This window comes from Hyperolius riggenbachi, chromosome 3, assembly GCF_040937935.1.
Source record: "Hyperolius riggenbachi isolate aHypRig1 chromosome 3, aHypRig1.pri, whole genome shotgun sequence".
NCBI classification, from domain to species: domain Eukaryota; kingdom Metazoa; phylum Chordata; class Amphibia; order Anura; family Hyperoliidae; genus Hyperolius; species Hyperolius riggenbachi.
Window position 1 is genome coordinate 264,032,413 of NC_090648.1, and position 25,051 is coordinate 264,057,463.

The 25,051-nt window shown below is 45.9% G+C and overlaps 1 protein-coding gene across 1 annotated transcript in view; it reads left to right on the forward strand.

Annotated features, from left to right (window-relative positions):
- The first annotated feature begins 5,968 nt into the window (after nucleotides 1-5,968).
- Nucleotides 5,969-25,051, forward strand: part of BCAP29 (B cell receptor associated protein 29) — a 99,898-nt gene continuing 80,815 nt past the window's right edge. The window contains exons 1-2 of the mRNA XM_068276285.1: nucleotides 5,969-6,047; nucleotides 13,288-13,394. Of these exons, the coding sequence (XP_068132386.1) occupies nucleotides 13,303-13,394 (92 nt within the window). The 5' untranslated portion in view covers nucleotides 5,969-6,047; nucleotides 13,288-13,302. The remainder of the gene's footprint in view (nucleotides 6,048-13,287; nucleotides 13,395-25,051) is intronic.

A 25,051-nucleotide genomic window follows, 5' to 3' on the forward strand; every position in this document is an offset into this window, starting at 1 on the left:
TGCGTTCCGCATGCGTAGCCATCCGCGTTTGTGATGTGAATGGTGCCTACGGAATATGAAAAAAATGAAGCACCTCATTCCTACAGACCCTAGTTCATGCCTTCATCACATCACGGCTGGACTATTGCATTGCCCTCTATGCAGGCCATCCAAATAAAGACCTACACCACTTGCAGCTAGTACAGAATGCTGCTGCAAGACTGTTTGCATTGCCACATAACACCAATCCTTTGCTCACTACACTGGCTACCCATAAAATGGAGAATCCTTTTCAAAATTGGCATGCTTTGAAATCCCTACACAACTTAGTGCCAGGATATGTTGCAACTGTGTCACACCTCCCACAGATCAAAAAGATATAATAACTTTCTGTCATGCTGCCCCTACCATGTGGAATAGAATGCGATTTAACGCGGAAAAATCACTGGACACTGGAGCGATTTTTCCGCGATTGCGTTTAGCGCTTCTATAGCACTGAAACGCGATCGCAGGGAAACCGCCTGAAAATAGTGCAGGCAACATGTTTGCATTGCAAATCACCCAAGTGAGAACGTGCCCATAGGGTATCATTGCACTAGCGCTTTAAAATGCGCTAGCGCTTGAGCGTTTTGCAGAAATCGCCAGCAAAAAGCTCTAGTGTGAATGGGCCCTTAAATCAAAACTAAAAAGTCATTTGTTTAGTCTGGCATTTATGATCACCTAACTTTTCCCCTGTACACATCCCTATGTAGTCCTACAGGAGAAAAGCGTATTACAAATGTTTTGTTGTTGTTGACCAAAATATGATTTATTGTAATTGTAATCAAAGGTGTTTTGTTGCTGTGAGAGACAATAACAACTAAAAAAACATGGAAAACCCAGTGCCCCAAAGTCAGAGCTTGACGTGCATTGTAATGGGTGAAGTAAGTATTTGATCCCCTATGAGAAGAAGACTAGGTACTTGGTGGCAAAACCCTTGTTGGCAATCACAGAGGTCAGACGTTTCTTGTAGTTGGCCACCAGGTTTGCACACATCTCAGGAGGGATTTAGGCCCACTCCTTTCTGAAGATATTCTCCATAGGTTTTGAGGCTGATGTTTGGCAACTAGAACCTTCAGCTACCTCCACAGATGTTCTATTGGATTCAGGTCTGGAGAATAACTAGGCCACTCTAGGCCCTTCATCTTCTTTTCCTTGAGTCACTCCTTTGTTGCCTTGGCTGTGTGTTTTGGGTCATTGTCAAGCTGGAATAACCATCTACGACCCATTTTCAAAGCCCTGGCTGAGCAAAGGAGGTGCTCACTGAACATTTGACAGTACATGGCTTTGTCCATTGTCCCTTTTATGCAGTGAAGGTGTCCTGTCTCCTACCTAAAGCATAAAGTGTCTACCTCCACGTTTGACAGTGGAAATGGTGCTCTTATGGCCATAGGCACCATTCCTTTTCCTCAAAATATGGAGATATGGGTTGGGTTGATACCAAAATGTGACGTATAGGCAGATCGACCATGAGACAGATCTTTCACTGATCAAATCTAATCAAAGAAAGATCTGTTGCCTGGCCATACACCGCTGATCAGTTTCCAATAGATTTTAACATGAAATCTATTGGAAATCGGCCAAGCGAGACCTGCCTGGCCGCCCGCCAAGGGTACAATGTCACCCCAATGCCCATGCTCTGTAGACTCCCAGCCTCCTCCACTGTCACCCCTGTGTATGTGATTACTGTGAGCGTGTGTACTACATGCTACAGGCGCTCGCAGTAACGCGGGCACAGTGGTGACGGCGGAGGCCGGGAGTTGTGCCAGTGGACAGGTGAGAATTTCAGACACTGCACAATTGCAGACATTTTACACTTGTGGGGGTCAGTTGCATACATCAGTCATTGTGATATCCAACATCGTTACCACCATACACCCAATCAAGTGATGCTTTAAAGAGACTCTGTAACAAAAAAAAAAAGTTCCCCCGGGGGGTACTCACCTCGGCAGGGGGAAGCCTCAGGGTCCCAATGAGGCTTCCCCTCCGCTGTAGCTGCAGTCAGCCAGCGCTGGCTCCCCCGAAGTCTCCTGCAATCAATCCAGGCTCGACAAGCCTGACAAGGCTTGCTATATTTACCGCCCCTGGCTTCAGCGGGGGTGCTGTTGCGGCTCTCAGCATGGAGATAGGCGAAAATAGCCAATCTCTGTCGGGTCCGCTCTACTGCGCAGATGCTGGAGACTTGCGCCTGCGCAGTAGAGTGGGCCGACAGCAATCGGCTATTTCTGCTTAACTCCGAGCGGAGAGCCGATACTGCGCCTGCGCTGGAGCCGGGAAGGTAAATATTTACAACCCTGCTGTTCGGAGGGCCAGAGCAAGACCGCCGTGGGACGCAGGAGGATGGGGGAAGCCTCGATAGGACCCGGAGGCTTCCCCCTACCGAGGTGAGTACCCCCCAGGGGAACCTTTTGTTGTTACAGGTTTTCTTTAAGGCTCCTTGCACACTGCATTACGGTATGCTTCTCCCCTGCTCTGTGGAGACTTGCACATTTCAGGCAATACGACGCAGTGCGACAGAAGTATCAAAATCACCGCAAACCCAATGCAAAAGTCTGCAGCGCGTTACTGCATGATCCATACCTACTGCCCGGATTATGCAGGAATGCAAGTCAATGAGCGACGCAGGTAGTGTGCATGACGGAAGTATGGTGCAAAGTGGCACACTTGCATGGACCAGCAGGAATCCCAGTGACGTATTTCCTGCTCAGCAGGGAGTACAGTGCTGCCCATAATTATTCAAACCCCTGGCAAATTTACAACCAATTCTGATCGGATTGGTTGTAAATAATCTCCATTGATGGGCACAATATTTTACAAATGATTATAAATTAAAAAAAAAAAAGTCGTCCGATTTAAAGAGACACTGAAGCGAACTCATTTTGCACATTTTAAATAATAATTTGCTTCAGTGCTCTCATGCCAAGTAAACCGACGTGTCCCCGCCACTAAACGAGGGCTGCAGAGCCCCCAAATCCCCGGGGGCAATCCAGCCGGCATTCCTGGAAGGGGCAGAGCTTCAGCTCTGCCACTCCTGACGTCAATCGCGGCGCATCGCCGCCTCTCCCCGCCCCTCTCACTCTTCCTTCACAGAGAGGGGCGGGGAGAGGCGGTGATCCAGGCAGCGATTGACGTCAGGAGAGGCAGAGCTACGGCTGGAAGCTCTGCCTCAGCACAGCAAAATCCACAACCAAGTTGGTCGTGGATATTTGCAGAGGGGTTTGGGGGCTCTGCAGCCCTCGTTTAGCGGCAGGGACACGGCGGTTTACTTGGCATGAGAGCACTGAAGCGAATTATAAGGTAAAATGTGCAAAAATTAGTTCACTTCAGTTATTATCTGATCGCTCCAATGATTTCTCGGTAGAAATTGGATCGTTAGTGGCCACCTTAAGAGGTTTTACATTAATCTCTAGTTAACTGGCTTGCAGTCACTGCCATGTATCCCCTTGTCTTATTTCTCTGCTTCAAACACAATAGGGGAATGATAGCTGAGTGAGTTGTGCGCCCCCTCCTACTACCTCTGAGGCTGGAGCCTCTCTTGCATCTGCCCGGCCCTGGCTTGCAGTGCTTACCACTAAACATGCACGTTAATGGCAAAAAGCAAAACATACCTTTAATTGAATGGGCTCTATTCTCAAAGAGGCAAAATTACCGCAAAATTTTACCGCAAAATTTCCGCCAGCGGTAATCTCCGCATTTTTTCAGCATTCACTAATATTTTCCACATGTTTTCCGCATGCGGTAAAAAAAGTGCGGAAAACCATTATTCTTGCTGTAAACCTGCGGTAAAAAGGTTGCATTAAAAAATGTTAAATAAAAAAAAATCAAAGTCCAGCAAGCACAGCCCTTAAAGAGACTCTGAAGCGAGAATAAATCTCGCTTCAGAGCTCATAGTTAGCAGGGGCATGTGTGTCCCTGCTAAAACGCCGCTATCCCGCGGCTAAACGGGGGTCCCTTCACCCCCAAACCCACCCCCGCAAAACTTGGTCGCAAAGTTAGTCGTATATTTTCTCTTCCTAGAGGCAGGGCTAACGGCTGCAGCCCTGCCTCTAGTCGCGTCTATCAGACGCGCATCGCCGCCTCTCCCAGTGAAGGAAGACTGAGAGGGGCGGTCTGACAGACGCACGTGGGGCAGGGCTGCGCCGGTTAGCCCTGCCCCAATGCGGAAGCGCTCCCCGGCTGCACGGAGGGGATTTGGGGGTGAAGGGACCCCCGTTTAGCCGCGGGATAGCGGCGTTTTAGCAGGGGCACACATGCCCCTGCTATCTATGAGGTCTGAAGCGAGATTTATTCTCGCTTCAGACTCTCTTTAAGCCTCCAGACTTCATTAAAATCAATGGGATGCGGAATATATCACCTACTACTTGTAAGTGATAAAAATTGGTAAATAACGACAAAATGATGCGTCTGAACTGTTTTGTGTATTTATTTTTTTTGCGCAAAATACTAGTGTTGTCCGGATCATTAACGATTCGGATCTTTGATCCGAATCTCTTTTGTGAGTCGAATCATCCGAATCATCAAAATGAGTGATTCGGATCGCAAAGAGGGCGGGGCCAGGAGCGGCACGCCCCCCCTCTCAGCGGGCAGCGGGGTCCTGGAAGCAGAGCAGAGATGGATCGCTCTCTGTTGGAGGGGAGCCAGCCTTGCAGGGACAGGTAGATGACAGAGAGGGGACATGGGTGCCACTGCCAGATATGTGTAGAGCACACATACTGGCTGTTCTGTAGTGCTGCACAGTGAACAAAGTGGAAACTTTTGGCTCAGCTCAGTAACTTTGCAGCCAGCCTAGAAGGGCAGGCACTGTGATTGCAGGACAAAATGATCCTCTTGCACTGCTTTAAACAACTGCACTTCACTTCTGGGAATGCTGTGGGAAATGCTTTATTTCACTGTGCGGACGTTTGCATTCAAAGTATACAGATGAACATATAGGTGAAATATATGTAAAGCATATGATTGCAGCATGTGGGTATTGTGTGCAAAAAAACATTTCTGCTCTCCTCTCGTCCCTCCTCCCTTCTCTGTCCACTCCCTGCCCTCTGTCCATCTTCTCCTCTTATCTGTGTGGCCACCCCCCTCCCCTTCTCTGTCCACCGCAGGGAAAGTCCTGTCCTGCTAGTCATTTCACCCCCCCCCAATGCTTCCGTAGTAAAATGATGCGAGATTCGGATCAAGGATCCAGATCTTTTAAATGTTCCGATTCGAATCATCTGGGTCATTGAAAAGATCCGAACTTCGCATCTCTAGAAAATACCGACTTCTGCGGAACTTCTTCTGCATGAATCCCGCACATTTACCGCATTTTCTCCGCACTTTTTCCACATGCAGAAAATTTTGTGAATGTGAACTTGCCGTTATTTTGGTCCGTAACTTCCCGCATGTCCTTTACTGCATGCGGGAAGTGATTGAGAATAGAGCTGCTTAACTGTACAGTATGTTATGCAACGCGGTTGTACTGCGGCATAACATGCAGAAGGACTTTCTCGTTTTGGTGTGTGACTGTGAACGTACCTTTAGAAAGTCATTTTTATGGCATAGAGGTGACTGAGCATTTCCATTGCTGAGCCAAGCTATCTTTCATCACTTAACGCCTTCTTCTACTCCAATTCCATCTACATTCCATATTTTTTTTAATTAGCTGCTCTCCGGTCTCCGCCAAGCGTTAACCCTCTCCTCCACATAAAATAGGCTGGCATCACCAGAACGGCATAGTATGCCAGCATGCGACTATGTAGCCACACATTTTGTGCTTGGAGCATTTAGTGCAACTCTCCACCACCTCAGCCAAACTTTCGGTACTACTACTTGGTCAGCTATGTGCTCCTAGCAACTCGTGCCCATCCAGCCCATCCATCCCGCTATCCGACCTGATCGCCCCTTGTCTACCCAAACACCCCACTTCAGCGTTACCCTTCTCAAATATGGCCACCAGAGGCATAAGAAGTATCGCCTCTGACGTCATTGTCTCAGCGCCCGCCCTCTTCCTGCCTGACTTGTGACTTCTCCTGGCAGTGAGTGGAGAAGCGCTGGTAAGTTGTCAGCCTGGGATCTGGTGTCATTGATACAAAGCGGTATTCCATGTGATCGTACAGTATAACAATGTAGCAAGTGGCCGTCACAAATGTCCGATTCCCCGAGTAGGATAGTGGAAGCAGCAGCAGACTTACGTATGGATACAAGGAAGGAATAGTAATGAGAGGCGTGCTGTATTGCGGAAGATTTGACGCCGCTCTGCGCATGTTTATGTGTTCAGTGTAACAACATGGACTTTGCGCAGTACAGTACATTGATCTGTAGCCGCTCTGTGAGCAGAACCACGCTAGTTACTTGTGTTATCAAACTAGGTCCATGGTTGTCACTCAGCTTTCTTTCCTATGGCTTTATAGGTGCTTCTGGTCTTGTCACAAAACTATCTTTTTATAAGCTACGAACTGCTTTATAGGCTATAGTTGTACTGTTAACAAGCAGATATAATAGTACCCCTCGGTTTATAGGACATAGGAATGTAGCCTGAGGCAGGGATTACAATACATTTTTCACACAATGCAAAATCGCATATTACTGTATACACCTAAAGTACATTTCTTTCAGAGGAAAATGAGCCATAAATTACTTTTCTCCTATGTTGCTGTCACTTACAGTATGTAGTAGAAATCTCGGAGCAGTGCTTTTCAGCGCTGCTAGATTTGGGCGCAGCCGGCGCCTCCATAGACTACAATAGAAATCATTCCTATTGCAGTGCTCAGTGAGTAACGTCGGCTCCGTCAGAAGACAGAGCCGAGGTTGCTTAAAAAACAATAATTCGGCCTCCAGCAATCGCTGGAAGCCGAATTATTTCATCCCCCCGCTATCCATGGCGGTCTGTAGGGGGAATAGTAATTAAAACGGCCCGGACTTGTGCAGAAGCAGGATCAGCCATATACCGGCTGTATCCTGCGCCCAAGTCTACCGGCGTCTATTTCAAATGTACTCAGAAATCTGACATTACAGACAGATTTTGGACTAGCCCATCTCCTCATGGGGGGTTCTCAGAGTTTTCTTTATTTTTAAAAGCACTTAGTGAATGGCAGTTGCTCCATCCAACTGCCAAAGACGTGCACGATGAGCAGGGAGGCTGGCCAGCATCTTTGTATAAATCTTTTTCAGGGAATATCCTTATAAGGGGCCATTCACACTTGAGCATTTTGCTGGCGATTTCGGCAAAACGCTCAACTGCTAGCGCTAGTGCAATGATTTGCACTAATTGCCGCAAATCGCCCAAAACTGCTAAACGCAAATGCGTAGCCTGCACCATTTTCAGGCGATTTCCCGACGATCGCGTTTCAGTGGTATAGAAGCGCTAAACTCGAAAAAAATCACCAAGTGTAAATGGTGATATTTTTTTCCGTTAATCGTGCAAAATCGCCATAGCAAAATGCTAGCAAAAGCGCTAGCGTTTTGCGATCAGCAGGTGTGAATCGGCCCTAAAGAATAAAGGTCATGGTGAGAATCCCCTAGGGAGAGATGGACTAACCGAAAACCTGTCGGTATGGCCAGATTTCTACTACCTACTGTAAGTGACAGCAACATAGGAGAAAAGTAATGTATGGCTCATTTAACTCTGGAAGAAATGTACTTATTTGTATGTGTTTTAAAATTTTGCGACAGTTCCTCTTTAGACACTATTTTTTGGTTTCCTATAATAGACCTATCCAAACAAAACAATGGCTATCGTTTATAAAGGGGTGTTCGGTAAATAAAATCAGTGCGTGAAAACACCGCATTCGGTAGTTTAGACTTCAGTGTGTTCATTCATAAAAATGTTTACAGTTGCGCTAGCACTGCGGTGATTTCCCGAACGAGGCTGGAGTAACAGGAGAAGCTGCCCGAGTCCTCCGTGCACTGCTCTCACTGCTGCTGCTTGGGAGGTCTGTCCATTAACTTAAAGGAATACTGTAGGGTGGTAGGGGGAAAATGAGTTGAACTTACCCGGGTCTTCTAATGGTCCCCCGCAGACATCCTGTGCCCGCGCAGCCACTCCCCGATGCTCCGGCCCACCTCTAGTTCACTTCTGGAATTTCAGACTTTAAAGTCTGAAAACCACTGCGCCTGCATTGCCGTGTCCTCGCTCCCCCTGATGTCACCAGGAGCGTACTGCACAGACCATACTAGGCCTGCACAGTACGCTCCTGGTGACATCAGCGGGTGTGAGGACATGGCAACGCAGGCGCTGTGGTTTTCAGACTTTAAAGTCTGAAATTCCAGAAGTGAACTAGAGGTGGGCCGGAGCATCGGTGAGTGGCTGCGCGGGCACAGGATGTCTGCGGGGGACCATTAGAAGACCCGGGTAAGTTCAACTCATTTTCCCCCGACCCCCCTACAGTATTCCTTTATGTAATCAGCATGCTTATCGCTACTTCCAAGGGAGCGGTATTCCCTGTCCTCATACCGCCTGCTCTCATCTTTATGAATTGACATTTAGGAACATTTGTTAACATAATCACCGCACAAGGCGGTAATTTATTGCTCTGCTCGGGAATGTCAACTTTTGTTGTGGAAACAGCCTTTATGAATAGACATTTTGCTATGTGCTCGGTAAAGTCAGCTGTTTTCAGCATTTCCGCATGCGGAAATGCTTTATGAATGATAGCCAATGTGCTAGAAGACATAGTAGTTTTTAAAGGACCACTATGGTGAAAAAAGTAGGCAGTTAAAATCTGACAGAACCGACAGGTTTTGGGCCAATCCATCTCCTCATGGGGGATTCTCAGGGTTTTCTTTGTTTTCAACAGCATTTCCAGAACAGCAGCTGCAAAGTGTAACTGACAAAATAGTGTGCAAGGAAATAGGGAGGCTCCCTGGTAAACTACTATTTTGTGAGTTAAACTGATGTTCAGGACGGAACAGTGCTTTTCAGCGCTGCTAGATTTGAGCGCAACCGGCGCCTCCATAGATTAGAATAGGAATTACTTCTATTAGGCTCTCAGTGAGTAACGTCGGCTCCGCCAGAAGACGGAGCCGAAGTTGCTTTTAAAACATAATTCGGACTCCAGCAATCGCTGGAAGCCGATTATATCATTCCCCCACCATCCATGGCGGCCTGGAGGGGGAATAGTAATTAACACGGCCCGGACTTGTGCAGAAGCAGGATCAGCCATATAAGAAGCAGGATCAGCCATATACCGGCTGTATCCTGCAGACAAGTCTACCGGCGCCGATTCCAAATGTATGCGTTCAGGAAATGCTGTTGAAAACAAAGAAAACCCGGAGAATCCCACATGATGAGATGGACTGGCCCAACACCTGTTTTGTCAGATTTTAACTGCCTATTTTTTCGCGATAGTTGTCCTTTAAAGCGAACCTAAACTGAGAAGGATATGGATTTTTTCTTTTAAAATAATACCAGTTGCCTGACTCTCCTGCTGATGCTGTGTCTCTAATACTTTTAGCCACAGCCCCTGAACAAGCATGCAGATAAGGTGCTCTGACTGAAATCAGACTGGATTCACTGCATGTTTGTTTCAGGTGTGTGATTCAGCCACTACTGCAGCCAAAGAGATGAACAGGACTGACAAGCAACTGGTATTTTTTAAAAGGAAACATCCATATCCCTCTCAGTTAAGGTTCCCTTTAAAGTGACCCTTAAAGGATACCACAACTGACATGTGGCATAATGAGATAGACATGGGTATGTACAGTGCCTAGCACACACATAACTATGCTGTGTTCCTTTTTTTCTTTCTCTGCCTGAAAGAGTTAAATATCAGGTATGTAAGTGGCTGACTCAGTCCTGACTCAGACAGGAAGTGACTACAGTGTGACCTTCACTGATAAGAAATTCCAACTATAAAACACTTTCCTAGAAGAAAATGGCTTCTGAGAGCAAGAAAGAGATAAAAAATAGGGAAATTCTTATCAGTGATGGTCACACTGTAGTCACTTCCTGTCTGAGTCAGGACTGAGTCAGCCACTTACATACCTGATATTTACCTCTTTCAGGCAGAGAAAGAAAAAAAGGAATGCAGCATAGTTATTTGTGTGCTTGGCACTGTACATACCCATGTCTATCTCATTATGCCACATGTCAGTTGTGGTATCCTTTAAGCCCCCCAAAAAATATAAGTTTTTCTCACCTGGGGCTTCCAATAGCCCCCTGCAGCTGTCCGGTGCCCTCGTCGTGTCCCTCCGATCCTCCTGTCCCCGCCGGCGGCCACTTCCGGTTTCGCCGTCAGCCGCCGACAGGCTGGGAACGTGAGTGATTCTTCACGTTCCCAGCCACAATAGCGCCCTCTATGCTGCTTATAGCAGCAGCATAGAGGGAGCTATTGTGGCTGGGAACAGCTGCAGGGGGTTATTGGAAGCCCCAGGTGATGAAAAATCATTTTTTTTAGGGGGGGCTTAAGGATCACTTTAACCACTTGCCGACCAGGGGTGATTTGCCTGATCTGTGCTGCGTGGGCTCTCCAGCCCGCAGCACAGATCAGTATTATGCCAGGGCGATCAGACTTCCCCCCCCCCCCCCTTTTTTCCCCACTAGGGGGATGTCCTGCCGGGGGGGTCTGATCGCCGCCGGCCATCTGCGTTTTGCGGGGGGGGGCTCCTCAAAGCCCCCCTCCGCAGCCATTTCCGCCCTCTGCCTCCTTACCTCCCTCTCTCCGTAATGCGCAGGACGGAGTTCCGTCCTGCGCATTGAAGGATAGGCTTCCGCCAATCAGAGGCCGGGGATCGCCGATCTGCCCTACGGCGCTGCTGCGCAGCAGCGCCGTATGATGTAAACAGCGGGGATTTCTTCCCCGCGTGTTTACATTTTGCCGGCGAGCCGCGATCGGCGGCTCTCCGGCTGTTCACGGAGACACCCTCCGTGAACTGACATGGAAAGGCCGCTCGATCGAGCGGCCGTTTCCATGGTAACTCGCAGACGACCAGTTTACGCCGATCGGCGTTAGCTGGTCGTCAAGAGGTTAAGCAGTGTATGAACAGCCGGTACCGTTTATTACCTGATCCTCAGTAGAGTATATGCCAGTGTCAATTATTTTCTTCCACACACATTATGACAGTATGGGTGGATGTAGCCACTGCGTCCAGACCAAGCTCCATGTAACCATGCTGTTTGTTGGTGGGAGCTTGACTGTGAGGAGGTTTCTTCATTGATCCAGACAGTGAACCAATGGGGAGTGCCGGCGGGAGCTCTAGGGCCCTTTTCCACTAGATAGCGCAATTGCACAAGCTGCTCTTTACACTAGCTGCGATTGCGCCATATAGCCTTCGGGAACAGAGAGCGATCACGGCAAGAATCACATAAGTTGGTGATTGCTTGCAGGAAAAACACAGGGCGCACTAGAGGGAAATGAGCACTGTGAATTACATGTAAATCATGGTGCTCTTGTGATTGGCAAACCGGCTGCGATCCACTTTCAGAAGCAGATCACAAGTAGTGGAAAGAAAAATTGTCCCTAATAAAGTTTAATATTCTATTTGTTAACCCTAAATAGGTATAGTGTCAAAAGTGACCCTCTGTACCTATTTACCTGGAACAGACATCTGAGGCTCCCCTTAATAAAGGGGGTTCCCAGATTCTACTCAAGCCCCCCAGGACATGTGCACCCCTACCTCCTCCTTGGCACCAGAGGTGGTGAAGAGACCCTTGTTCATATTTAACATGAACAAGGGCTCTGTAAGAGACAGGTACGTTTTGTCACCCTCTTACAGAGGCCCCCCCCCCCATATCATGTACAGTGTGGGCTGGTATGGCTAATATGGGGGAGCCCTACTGGTTGACTGGCTATACCAGCATACGGGGATGCTAAAAAAAAATTTCAAGAAAAAAACCAATATGGTCCCACCCCTCCAGAGATTTAAAGAGACTCCGTAACAAAAATTGCATCCTGTTTTTTATCATCCTACAAGTTCCAAAAGCTATTCTAATGTGTTCTGGCTTACTGCAGCACGTTCTACTATCACCATCTCTGTAATAAATCAACTTATCTCTCTCTTGTCAGACTTGTCAGCCTGTGTCTGGAAGGCTGCCAAGCTCTTCAGTGTTGTGGTTCTGTGATGCATCTTCCCCCTCCAGGCCCCTCTCTGCACACTGCCTGTGTATTATTTAGATTAGAGCAGCTTCTCTCTTCTCTCTTATCTTTTACAAGCTGGATAAATCCTCCTCTGAGCTGGCTGGACTTTCACATACTGATGAATTACATACGGGCAGAGCTGTCTGCACTCTGCAGTAAGAAACAGCCTGACACTTCAGTGGAAGATAGCTGCAGGGGGAAAGAAACACACAAATGATCTCTTGAGATTCAAAAGGAATGCTGTATACAGCCTGCTTGTGTATGAATGTATTTTCTATGTGTGGACATACTGTACATCAAGCTACTTCCTGTTTTGGTGGCCATTTTGTTTGTTTATAAACAAACTTTTTAAAACTGTTTTTAACCACTTTTAATGCGGCGAGGAGCGGCGAAATTGTGTCAGAGGGTAATAGGAGATGTCCCCTAACGCACTGGTATGTTTACTTTTGTGCGATTTTAACAATACAGATTCTCTTTAATGAACCCCTTGTCACCTATGCAGGCTAGTATAGCTAAGGTGGCTGAGTCAATCTGTGGGGCTCGACCATACTAGCCATATCAGCCCACATGGTATATGATATGGGGGGCTCTATAAGAGAAGGGCTATAAAGCCTCCCCCTCTCCTAGAGAGCACTTTTACATATCGTGGACAAGGGGCTGTTCCCCATTCCGGTTCTCAGGAGGAGGTGGGGGTACAAATGTTTGGGGTGGGGGGGGGGGGGGGCTTATGTTGAATGTGGAATCTTCTATATTCTTCTGTTTTTTCATTTGTCACTTTCTCAAATTATTTTTTTTCCTTTAAATCTTGATTGACGTATACACGGGCATTGGGCCCTGTCGCTTGCCACTCACCTGACGTCTGTGCTGCATGCCACACACTGCTAGGTAGAGCAGGTTAGCTGGCCTTCCTCAAGTGTAATAACTGTGGACCCTTTGGCTGTGAATTGGTAGTACGCAGCAGGTGTGTCCGTGTCATTTGTACATTAATAGTAATATAATATGTACTTGTTCAAAAGACAATACAGCACTAATGACCTTTTAAGCCACTTGGGTACAATGGACTTTCCTATTATCTGTTTGTAAAAAGTAACCCAGCGAATATTCCTTATTGGCTATGTGTATATTTGTCCACCTTTGAACTCGGATTCTTGATGCTAACCATTTTCCTTTTTATTCATGTGAATATACCATTTATATTTGATAATCTTTTCTCTCCTAGACTTAAGCTTGCAAGATGACCTTTCAGTGGACAGCAGTGGCTTCATTTCTATATGGAGAGATAGCAGTCCTCCTAATACTTTGCATCCCATTTGTTTCTCCATTAAGGTATTTAAAAAGAAGTACCGGTAATCTTATTTGCAATGGACATAATATTTTATCATGCTGTTTTGTGTGTGTAACTTAAACATTAATGTCACAAGAACATGTTACTTAAAGAACCACTATCTCGAAAAAAGTAGGCAGTTACAATCTGACAGAACGGACAGGTTTTGGGCTAGTCCATCTCCTCATGGGGGATTCTCAGGGTTTTGTGCAAGTGAATGGGGAGGCAGGCTGGTATCTTACTATTTTGGCAGTTAAACTGCTGTTCAGGAAATTCTGTTGAAAACAAAGAAAACCCAGAGAATCCCCCATGAGGAGATGGACGGGCCCAAAACTGTTCTGTCAGATTTTAACTGCCTACTTTTTTTGCGATAGTGGTCCTTTAAAGTCCAGTGCATGATATTATTGGCCATTACCAATATTACAGCGTTACTGATCTTATTTGATGTTAGTTCAGCTTTAAAGGGTAACTCCACTAATAGTTGACCTGCTTACAAAGTTTAAATCTATGCACACATGCTTAACAAAGGTCAATTGACTGATTTCCTCCAGTGATGCTTCCTCAGGGCCCGTTTCCACTACTGCTTAAATTGGGCTGAAGCCGCAGCATTTCCCCGCAAGCAAATCGCACAGGGAAACTGCCATAGGGGATAATGCTGCCACCCTCCGAATCGCTTGCCTCAGCAATTTGGCCGACATTGCAGCATTTTTTGTGCGGGAGGCAGAGAATTCCATAGCCATGCATGGCACGGCTTCCGGGATTTGGCTGCGTACTCGCTCAACAAGGAAGTGCCATCGGGTGTCTTGCTGGACGCATGGCGGTGAATTAATTCTATACCACACTATGCGCTGCCTCACAGTCCGCTAAAATTGAGGAAGTCCAGAGTCTCACAGTACTCAAAAACAGGTCCTCTTCAATCTTCAAAACGTCAGTCCTCATGCAAAGACAGAAAGAACAAAAAACATCTTCATCGCATAGGCTGCCAATTCAATCGAGAAGTCCTCCACCAGTTATGGCCCGTGCACAGTAACGACCAATATCGCCATCAGCTGTGCACACCACCACCCGTGGTGACCGCTCTCACCTTATGCTATGGCTGCCCAGAATGTTTGGCAGCTAGTTTAATTTTCGGCGACAGGCCTGGCCACGTGTCTGCTTCTTTGCGTTCTAATCCACAATAGCATCCTGTGCCTGTGCAGGATGCTATTGCAGACAGGAATGCAAAGAAGCAGATGCGTGGTCAGGCCTGCGCAGGCGCAGTGCGCCTGTGAGATGAAAACAAAACTAGCTGGTGGCTAGGATCCGCGAGTGAATGCGAGGGCACAGGATGACTGCAGGGGGCTGGTAGAACGAACACGGTAAATCCAGCGCTGGAGACTTGGGCGCAGCAGCGCAGGAAACTTGGGTGCAGCTGGCGCCACCATAGGCCGTAATAGGAACTACGGCTATCGCAGGCACAGGGAGTTACTTCAGCGCCGTCAGAAGACGGACCTGAAGTTGCTTTTAAAACAATAATTCGGCTTCCAGCAATTGCTGGAAGCCGAATTATTTCATTCCCCCACTATCCATGTCGGCCTGGAGGGGGAATAGTAATTAACATGGCCCGGACTTGTGCGGCAGCAGGATCAGCCATATACTGGCTGTGTCCTGCGCCCAAGTCTCCGGCGCCGTTCTCTCTCGTACGCTGGTAGAAGCCCTAGGTGAGTAAAGCTCATTTTTTATTTCAGGATTAAGGATCACTTTAAGGCCCATAGCCACCAGAAGATTGCGTTGAATTGTCAACGTCGAATTACTGTTGGCGTAATACTGTTGGCTGTGTCCTGCGCCCAAGTCTCCGGCGCCGTTCTCTCTCGTACGCTGGTAGAAGCCCTAGGTGAGTAAAGCTCATTTTTTATTTCAGGATTAAGGATCACTTTAAGGCCCATAGCCACCAGAAGATTGCGTTGAATTGTCAACGTCGAATTACTGTTGGCGTAATATCCCATAACATCGTTCAACAAAAATGTAATCGATGTTCAACGAAGGCCGATTCCGATCTCCATTGACCCTTGCGCTAATTACCATGATCATTCAACATTTCGTTGCCGCCCTTTGTTGTTCCCATGGTAAGCGGTTGCTGAAGATTGGGGAACGAACGTTCATCACATCTTTGATCGCTGCGTATCCTCCGCTCCATCTTCCAAAGACGTTTTAGTGGGTATTCAGCCTTCCATCCTCTGATAATCTTCCATAAGATGGGAAGCATCTGCAATGATCAGAGTGGAGAATGTCAGGCTTGCTTGCAGTAAATAATGACCAGCGTGTCTAAAGGCCCGTACATACTTGCTAAAGATGCAGATAATTCTGTGTAATGTTATGTTGCATTTACATTTTCATCTGAAATAATTGTCTAAAAAAGTTGGTTAGTTGTGTTGGGCAGCAATCCAGAAATCTGATCACTGTGCTCTCCGGCTGCCTAGGTTATACTTAGTACAGCTTGGTCAGTTGTGAAACTCTCTGGATGTAATATAATCTCTTCTGTATGGCTTACTAACACTTGAGTCACAAAAACAAGTTTTGAATATGCAGTGACACAAAAACAGATATTGCCGAGGTAATTGAATAAAATCTGAACTAAATGATCTTTTATTATGGAAGGCATAGTGATGTTTGATTTTGGTACAGTGTTATTGGTGCTGAGGCTTTTGCATAAATGAAAGTGATTTATTACGTGAATAATGATTATCTAACACAAGCCATCTAGATAAACACAAGACAAACCTAAATGTTTTAATGAGCCTGAAGCTAACCTTTTAAAGTTAAACCTCATTATAAAGAAAGAGGCACTTCCTCAAGTTCAGTGCTGCTCGGGCCTGTGCTCACGTGGCCGGGAATGTTCTGTGAATCTGTATGTAAAACAGTTCTACCATAATGTTCCTAACTGAATTTATATGAGTGTTGTTAAAGGAAATAAACTTACTCAATGAGACTCCTCCATTTCGTGCCAATGAAAATGAAATCTTTATTCACTCAGCTGAGGACCCTTTTATATACCAGCATTTATTAAGGGAGAAACAGGCTAGCTGCAGCCCGGCTAGTCACAAAAGGGTAGAGACTTCCTTCCTCGGTAAATCTTTATACCCCAGTTAACATGCTAATATATTCCTCCCTCCAAACAGTCTGTAATCCCATAAGTCCAATGAGCAATGTCCAGTTTCTTCTTCTGGGTGTGTCCGGTCCTCCTCTGTGTCCTTCATAAATAATTTAGAAGTCAACAGGAACAAGAAATCTTCTGTTCACCAGTTTCCTGTTTCGTTTCTCTCACCTTCAGGAAACTGGTTTAGACTGGCCCCTTCAACCTGCTCATTCTGCGCCTGGCACAGAATGACACTGGGGGGAGGTTTTGAAGATTGTTCTGGTCTTTTACTGTGAAGGAATATAGAAAGCTGTGCACAGTGAATGGTTCAAAACATATATTCAGTGATATCGTGATAACTCCTTGGTTAACAATAATCCTTTTACTTAAAGTGTCACTCCAACACAATAATCTAATCTTGTGCATGTGGTCTGTATAGTCACATAGGTTACACAGGATATACATGATATACAGGGTATACATAAAGATTAACAGATTTAATTATAAAATTCTTTCCACATTTCCCTCCTGTTTATAATTAATACTGTGGGTTGTGGCTTGATTATATATGAATATCAAAAGGAATATTTACATTCACATTTCTGTGCTTATGCTTACTTAAGCCTCAGGTATCTGCAAATGTGTCTCCACTACAGGGGTCAGAGGTTCAAGCAAACACAGCCTTCTACTCCCCTTTGCTGCAAATGGGTATGCACTACAGCAAGTCAAGGCATAGAAGTTAAATGCTCAAAAACAAAAATCAGGCTCTGGCCGTGAGCTGGAATTATTGCCTCACACGTTGGCCTGGCCATCTCCCTCCAGCATACCATCATAATCTCCTCCCAAATCACCGTATGCTTCTTCATCATGCTGTGCTAAGGCTGCATACATAGTAATACTCATATGCTTATCTATCAACCTTGCAAAAAATGTTCTCAGCATTGGAAAAATACAGCAGGCTAGTAGGAACAGAACCATAAGAACAGTTAGAAATGCGATACCAAAACTCTGAAAAAATGAAGTCCAGCTTCCAAACCAGTTCTGTAACCAGTCTGTTATTGGGTTTGAAACACCTGAGTTTCGTTTCAGCTCTTCGGATAGGTCTTTTAACTGCTGAAGAGCCACTGTCACTTTTCCATCAGGGGATGTATTATCTGGAATGTAGGTACAACATTGTTCCCCAAAAAATTCACATACACCCCCCTTCTCTGCCAACAGCATATCTAATGCAATTCTATTCTGCAATGCTGTTAATGATGTTGCTTTCAGTTGTTCTGCCAAACCTTCGATAGCATCTCTAGTATAATTAACAAATCTTTGCTGATTGTAATAAATGTAATTAATCCAATCTACATTTTTGTTAACTGTTGGCCATAGGAAAATGGACTCAAACCCTGCAGCAATTTGGTTCCTAGCCTTGAACTCGTCTGGCACCCCTCTGGGGACCCCTATTGCATCAATATATACATATGGGTCCAAACTCCCTTTTGGTGCCTCCCTTTTACTCCGGTGTACCTTTTTATCCACCAAAATTTTAAAGGACTCATAGGGCAATATAATGACATGTTCTATCATCCAGACAGGGGCACACAACCCTTTCCATTCTGGTGGCAATGATGATTCTGCTTTGTTGGGTTCACAAGTCCACCAAGTATATTCTAACTGCCATTTTGTTCCTAGGCTCAACCCTTTATCGTTGGTTATTTCCACTATTTCTCCACAATACTTGATCATCGGATGGTTACTGGGGGCAGATCTATTATAGCACGTAAGATTGCTGGCTGTAGCGAATGCACGCTGTGGCGTGCCTGGTACCTTCATACGGACTCTCTCTGTGGTACAGTTCAGTGGTTGATTCACACTTATCATACTTTGTATCATACATTCTAGTTCAGACCCACTCGCCACTACTGGTACCAGAGCAATCTGCGGTCTAGCCGCTGCACACACAATACAGTCAGACACATTCATTTGATTTGCAGTAAAAGTTGCCAAAGAGGTCCAAAGATTCCCCCTGTATTCTACCTCGTTTAATAGATGGAGTAGCTTAGGGGGTAGCTGCTCTCCTTTCACTAAAACCTTGTTACTAGTCACGTCCATTCTGTTAACACTGTTCAATGAGGGTCTGTCAGTAGTCTTTTTGTCTGGCCTACCATTTCTGTTCAATGGAGGTCGTTCAGTGGTTTGTTCGGGTCGAACAGTGATTGTCATTGTCATAATAACATAGGGATCTGTCCCTGGGATCGTAACCCCAAGTACGTATGTGCCAGTATCTGTCGCCTCGGGTCTTTTTAATATTATCCAAACTTCATTTGCGACCTTCTGGATGCTTATTCTGTCGTACAGGTTTATGTCTTTGGGATCTAACTTTGTACTCGATATCTCCCACCCAGATGGATTAGTAGTCTTCCACACATCTTTCCAGCTCAATATGGGTAGTCTGTCCCTTGCTCCCAAGTAAAAGTTGTAGTTAGTTCCATACTTATCCACAAATATTTCAGCGGGCTTTAGCCTAAACACTACATTGTCCATACCAGGTGAGATGGTTGCATTCAAGTCGATCACCCCTGTCCCATACCCGTGGTTAGTATATTTGGACGTTCTTTGTGTGATTAGTTTTCTAACTTGTCTAGTTAAAGTCTCGTCGGTAGGGAGTTGTAACCAGGTGATTCCTTCAACTATGATCACAATCAGGGCCAATGTTACCATAGCAACTATGGTTCCTTCTCCCACTGGAGTTTTAAAGAAACCCACATCCATTATACTCATGTGCGGGGGTGCCCTCTTTCCCTCCTCTACCTCCTTCATCCTGCTTTAAACAAGAACAGCCGTATAGGTGAGAAGCAACCTGCTAATATATTTCTCACCCTCGGCCCCTCTTGACCAGTTCAGGCAAATGTTCCTTCCCTGGAGACAGGTAGGGGGCACCCTTTTACAGTGAATCAGATGGACCCAGGCTTCAGGAACTTGGTAAGGGCCCTCCCACCCTGGGGAAGGACAATGCTCCTTCTTTGTTACCTTGTCCTGTCCTTTTCTGTGGGTATTGGGCCTGGGTAAATGTTTGGTGCTTGCGGGTATGTCTCAGGTTATCTGTCAGTCACCCCTCCTCTGGAGCTATTCCTGTGTATTGAAAAAAAGGACATCTGTTTGTTTCACAGCTGCGGACAACATCTCAAAGCATCACAATTTCTTCCATGTGGTGTTTTTCTAGCTTAGTTACCACACCCTTAGTTACCACACCATACACCCTTTGTTACCACACCATCCCTCCTGTTGACACATGTGTAAAAAACATGTGTCATTACTGCAAGCCAGTTTAAACATCACATCAGTCAAAAAAAAGAAAAAAAAATTAGGAGGTCAGCAGTATACAGGGTGACCTAAAAGCGAAGCCTGAGACAGCAAAGCTGCAGAGGGAGCTGTAGTTGTAGACGTTAGAACTGCCATTTCGTTGCCACGGGAGATGAGGGGACTGGGAGGTTGCACACAAGTGGATGGCCAGTGCTGCGGGAGCCTGCATAACATCCATGGTCCGTAGGACAGGTGGGCTCTTCAGTTGCTGGCACCTAACCCTGCGGACACCACTAAGCCGCGAACATATGCATGATGGGAAAGCATATGGGCTGTTAGTGAAAACAGTGGGGGACGGAATCCCATATAACAGGGTGGCGTAGGGTAAGTGATAAACACACAGCTTGAGCAAAGACGCAGAAAGAAGCTTATCTATTCTACGATGTTCTTCAGCTCACTACTGTAAGACCTGTTGGTGTATTCCCTCCTGTACACATAAACTGATCCACAGAGATTTGTCAATTGCCCTGGGACAAGTCACTGCGCACATGCGGACGGGAAAAACATCCTTTGGTCAGTAAACAACAAAGAAAACAAAAGTACAGGGCCAGGGTGGTGCAGCAGTTTTGGACAATAAAGACGTAGACGCCCAAGCAAACAGGCTGTGCAGCATAAACGGGGGGGGGGGGGGATGGATGGGATTGGGCTGGTGGGGGTGGGGCTGGTGGGGGGGTGGGGTGGGGCTGGTGGGGGTGGGTTTGGGCTCTTGGCAGAGAACTACAATCATGCATCCCTTACTGCAGTCGCCATCAGACAAGGCTTTGTGGTCAAAATATTTCTATGAAAGTCATTTTACTGAACTCCTTCTAACATATCCATGAATTATACAAAAAAATTTAATCAGGTGTCAATCAAAATGGCCAATCAATCGATGACAATGACCCACATACTACAGCAATGCAGCAATCAATTGTTCCCAGAAGCAAAAAACAAAAATCATCATATTTACTCTTATAATTGAAAGTAATATCTGCGGGGTTTCTCTTTTTTTTTTTTTTTTTTTTTTTAATATCCCGCATTCTGGGTTTCAAAACAAATATATATATATTAACTTCTTTTCCCGGATCGTCACTCGGACAGCACCCCTGGATGAGACTTGTCTCCCTCCCCACCGTGGACAGGAACTGCAAAAGAACAAATTTGCATAAGCAACAGGCAGCCTGCTATATAAGCCACTTACTTTGCTGCTATACCTCAGTATAGTTTCCTGTCCCGGACGGAACGGAGGGAGAGGTCTCCAGGGTGCCATCCATGTCAGTCGGCAGGGGCAGCGTGTAGCAGGACTCCCATTAGAGCTGAGCAGTGATCAGTGGGGAGTCCTGCAGCGAATGGGAGGCTTCTCCAAGGAAGGCAGCGGTGTTATGCACGCAGGCGCGCGCATGAAGAGGTCACTTCCGCTTTACCCTGAAGTAGTCACGCGCTGGCGTCCCGCGTGATCTGAGGTCTGCAGAGCGGCAGGGGCCGCGGCGGAGAAAGGTGAATCAGCGGAACAGCTGATTGTAATTACATCAAGACGCCGGGCCAATCAGGCGGCAGGGCCGCGGCGGTGAGAGGGAATCAGCCTAGGCTGATTATTTAAGGTATGTGAGCTGATTTGCATAATTTATGCGGCAGGGGCGGCATTAAGTGTTATCAGCTGGGTCTGTTAGAGGTATTTATTTGGAGGTGAGTCCATGACTCAGATGTTACTGGAAGTCATGGAGGACGCTTCAGGTTCAGCTCCTTTGCAGTCTGCTAAGTCTGGACAAGACCCCTCTCTGGCAAGTAGATGTGGTATCTGAAATACTCCTGCTTGTTATTATTATTTACTATGGAACCTCTAGTAATATTTGTTCCTTGTTTGTGTTTTTTTGTAGCCTAAAAAACATGACAAGTCGGACAAATCTGATAAAAGTGATAAAACTGACAAATCTGCTGCTCAATCGGTCAGCATGGGTCAAGCAGGTCTGAGAAGAAGTGTGCAATTTGTAACAATCGTTTTTCTTCATCATCCTCTAAGAAGTTATGTCAGAATTGTACAGAGAAGGTTGTTAAGGATGAATCACCTGTCATATTTAAAGATTTAATGGGCTGGATGAGATCTGAGATGTCTTCAGCAATTAAAGAGATTAAAGACTCTGCCATTGCTTCACAGTCTATAGTTCCTTCTGATGTTCCAGGAACTAGTGGAAATATGGATTCAGTGCCTACAGTTGTTGTTCCGGCATCCCCTGTTCTGAATTTGCCCCAGCCGGGTCCCTCCGGATCTAAGCGTAGAAGAGAGAGTGAAATAGAAGGTTCTGAATTATCTGAGGGAGAGATTTCTGAGTTAGATCAGCCATCAGATATGGAAGAGGAGGTCTCTAATGTTGACAAATCAAAATTTGCTTTCTCAACTGATTTAATGAAAGATTTATTGGGGGCTATGTATGATACAATGGGTATCAAGACAGAGAAAAAGTCTTTGACACCTTTGGATGAGATGTACAAAACTTTGGCGGATCCCCAGCCTCAGTTTATCCCAGTTCATTCCACCCTAAAGGGTATGATTAAGAAGGAATGGGATAACCCTGAGAAGCGAGCCTTTTGGCCTAGATCCTTATCCAATCGTTATCCTTTCTCTCCGGAGGACCAGGGATTTTGGGGCCCTCCGCCTAGGTTGGACCCATCTTTTTCAAGGGTGTCAAAGAAAACGGATTTATTATTTGAAGACTTTGGTAGTCTGAAAGACCCAATTGACAAAAAGATGGACAACCTTCTGCGTAGAGCATGGGAATCCTCTTCCTTGACTTTTAAACCCGCAGTAGCCTCCACTGCAGTGAGCAGATCATTAAGATCATGGCTAATAGAAATGCAAGATAAAATTGCTTCTGGGGTTCCTCGAGACGAAATTCTTAATGACTTTCCTAAGGTTTTAAATGCCTCCAATTATATGGTGGATGCATCGGATGACACTGTTAAGCTTACGGCTAGAACAACTGCCTTGGTTAACTCGGCTAGAAGAGGCATATGGGTTAAAACTTGGAGTGGTGATAATGCCTCAAAATTTAAATTGTGCGGAATACCATGTGAAGGTGGGCTTCTGTTTGGATCCAAGTTGGATGATACACTAGATAGAACTTCAGATAGAAAGAAAAATGTTCCAGAGAAGAAAAGACCATTCCAGTATAAGCGGCCATTTCGTCCCCCTAACAGGTCAGAGCAGGACTCCAGGTCCTCCAAGGGTAAGCGTTGGGCTCCATACAGACCACAGAAATCAAAACCCAACTTTAATCCGGCCAAAAGGCAGGATAAGCAATGACGCCAGAATTACAGTGGGGGGGAGGGTTGCAAATTTTTTAGAGGAATGGCAGCCTCGGTTTACAAGTCAGTGGCTGCTAAAGATTGTATCAGAGGGATACCGGATCGAATTCAATCAGCATCCTCCTCTGAGGTTTTGCATTACTCCCCAACCACAAGACCAAACAAGGTGTCAGGCATTACAGAACGAGGTCATATCCCTACTAGACAAGGGGGTAATAAGATATGTCCCAAGTTGTCAGAGAGAAAAAGGGTTCTATTCTACAGTGTTTCTGGTGAAAAAGCCGCAGGGATCTTACCGGTTCATTCTGAACCTGAAGAGCTTAAATCTAAATGTAAAATACAGAAAGTTCAGGATGGACAATATAAAATCTGTGATTCATCTCTTGCAGAAAAACGATTTTCTTGCCTCCCTAGATCTCAAGGATGCATACCTTCACCTACCCATCCATCCGTCATCTCAACAGTATCTAAGATTTGCAGTCCACATGGAGGAAGAGGTAAGACATTTTCAGTTTATTGCTCTTCCTTTTGGACTCTCATCTGCCCCTTGGCTGTTTACCAAGGTCATGTCTGAAGTTCTAGCTGACCTTAGATTAAAGGGAGTCAATATCCTCGGATATTTAGATGATTTTCTGATTTGGGGACCTTCAGCAGAAGGGGTAAGATTGCAGACAGAATCTACGTTAGATTATCTTCAGCAGTTGGGTTGGCTCATTAATTGGGAGAAGTCTTCCTTAGTTCCATCCCAGGTCATAGAATTTCTAGGTTTTAACATTGATACTAGGAAAGAGAAGATCTTCATGCCTGATAGAAAAATTACTGCAATTCTAAACGCTATTTTTTCCTTTCAGAATGCAAAGACAATATCACTGAGAAGAGCAATGGCAATACTCGGGCTTCTAACAGCCTCATTTCCCGCAGTACAGTGGGGACAATTCCACGCAAGGGTTCTGCAGTTATGGATACTCAGATCATGGAACAGGAGCCTTACGGTATTGGACAAGAGGATCCCTATCCCTCACAACATAAAAGTATCCCTGCTTTGGTGGCAGCATCGAGTTCATCTTTCGACAGGCCGTTTATGGAAGTACCCAGATCAAAGCATAATCACAACAGATGCCAGTTTATGGGGTTGGGAAACACATTTGGATGCTCTTCCGGCTCAGGGACAATGGTCTGTACAGATGAGCTCAAGGTCATCGAACAGCAGAGAGCTAGAAGCAGTATGGAGGGCACTGCATACACTTCAGGGATCAGATCAAAGGAACGCATGTGATGATAAAATCCGACAACAGAGCGGTAGTAGCCTTTTTAAACAGACAGGGAGGCACGAAGAGTCAGATGTTATGGAAGCAAACATCAAAAATTATGTTTTGGTCAGAGAACAATGTCAGATCGTTACAGGCACGTCATCTAAAGGGGACATCAAACCAGGTGGCGGATTATCTAAGCAGGGAGAAGTTAGACCAGAACGAATGGTCACTCAACCCAAGGGCTTTTCAAATGATAAGTTCTCAATGGGGATGTCCAGAACTGGATCTATTCGCCAGGAAAAAGAACTCAAAATGTCAAAGATTTTGTGCCCTGTATCAGGAGGATTCTCCTTGGGCAGTGGATGCGTTCTCGATAAGTTGGGGCAACATGATGATGTATGCCTTTCCGCCAATTCCATTACTTTCAAGAGTATTGAAGAAGATCATTCAGGACAAAGCAAGGGTCATATTGATTGCCCCATTGTGGCCCAAACGTCCTTGGTTCACATTACTTCAATCTCTAGCGATATCAGAGCCAATAGTCCTACCGCTGATGCAGGACTTGTTATCGCAGGGCCCAGTGTTGCATCCAGATCTGAGTCTACTTCACCTATCAGCCTGGAACCTGAGTGGGTAATACTGAAATCCAAGGGGTTCT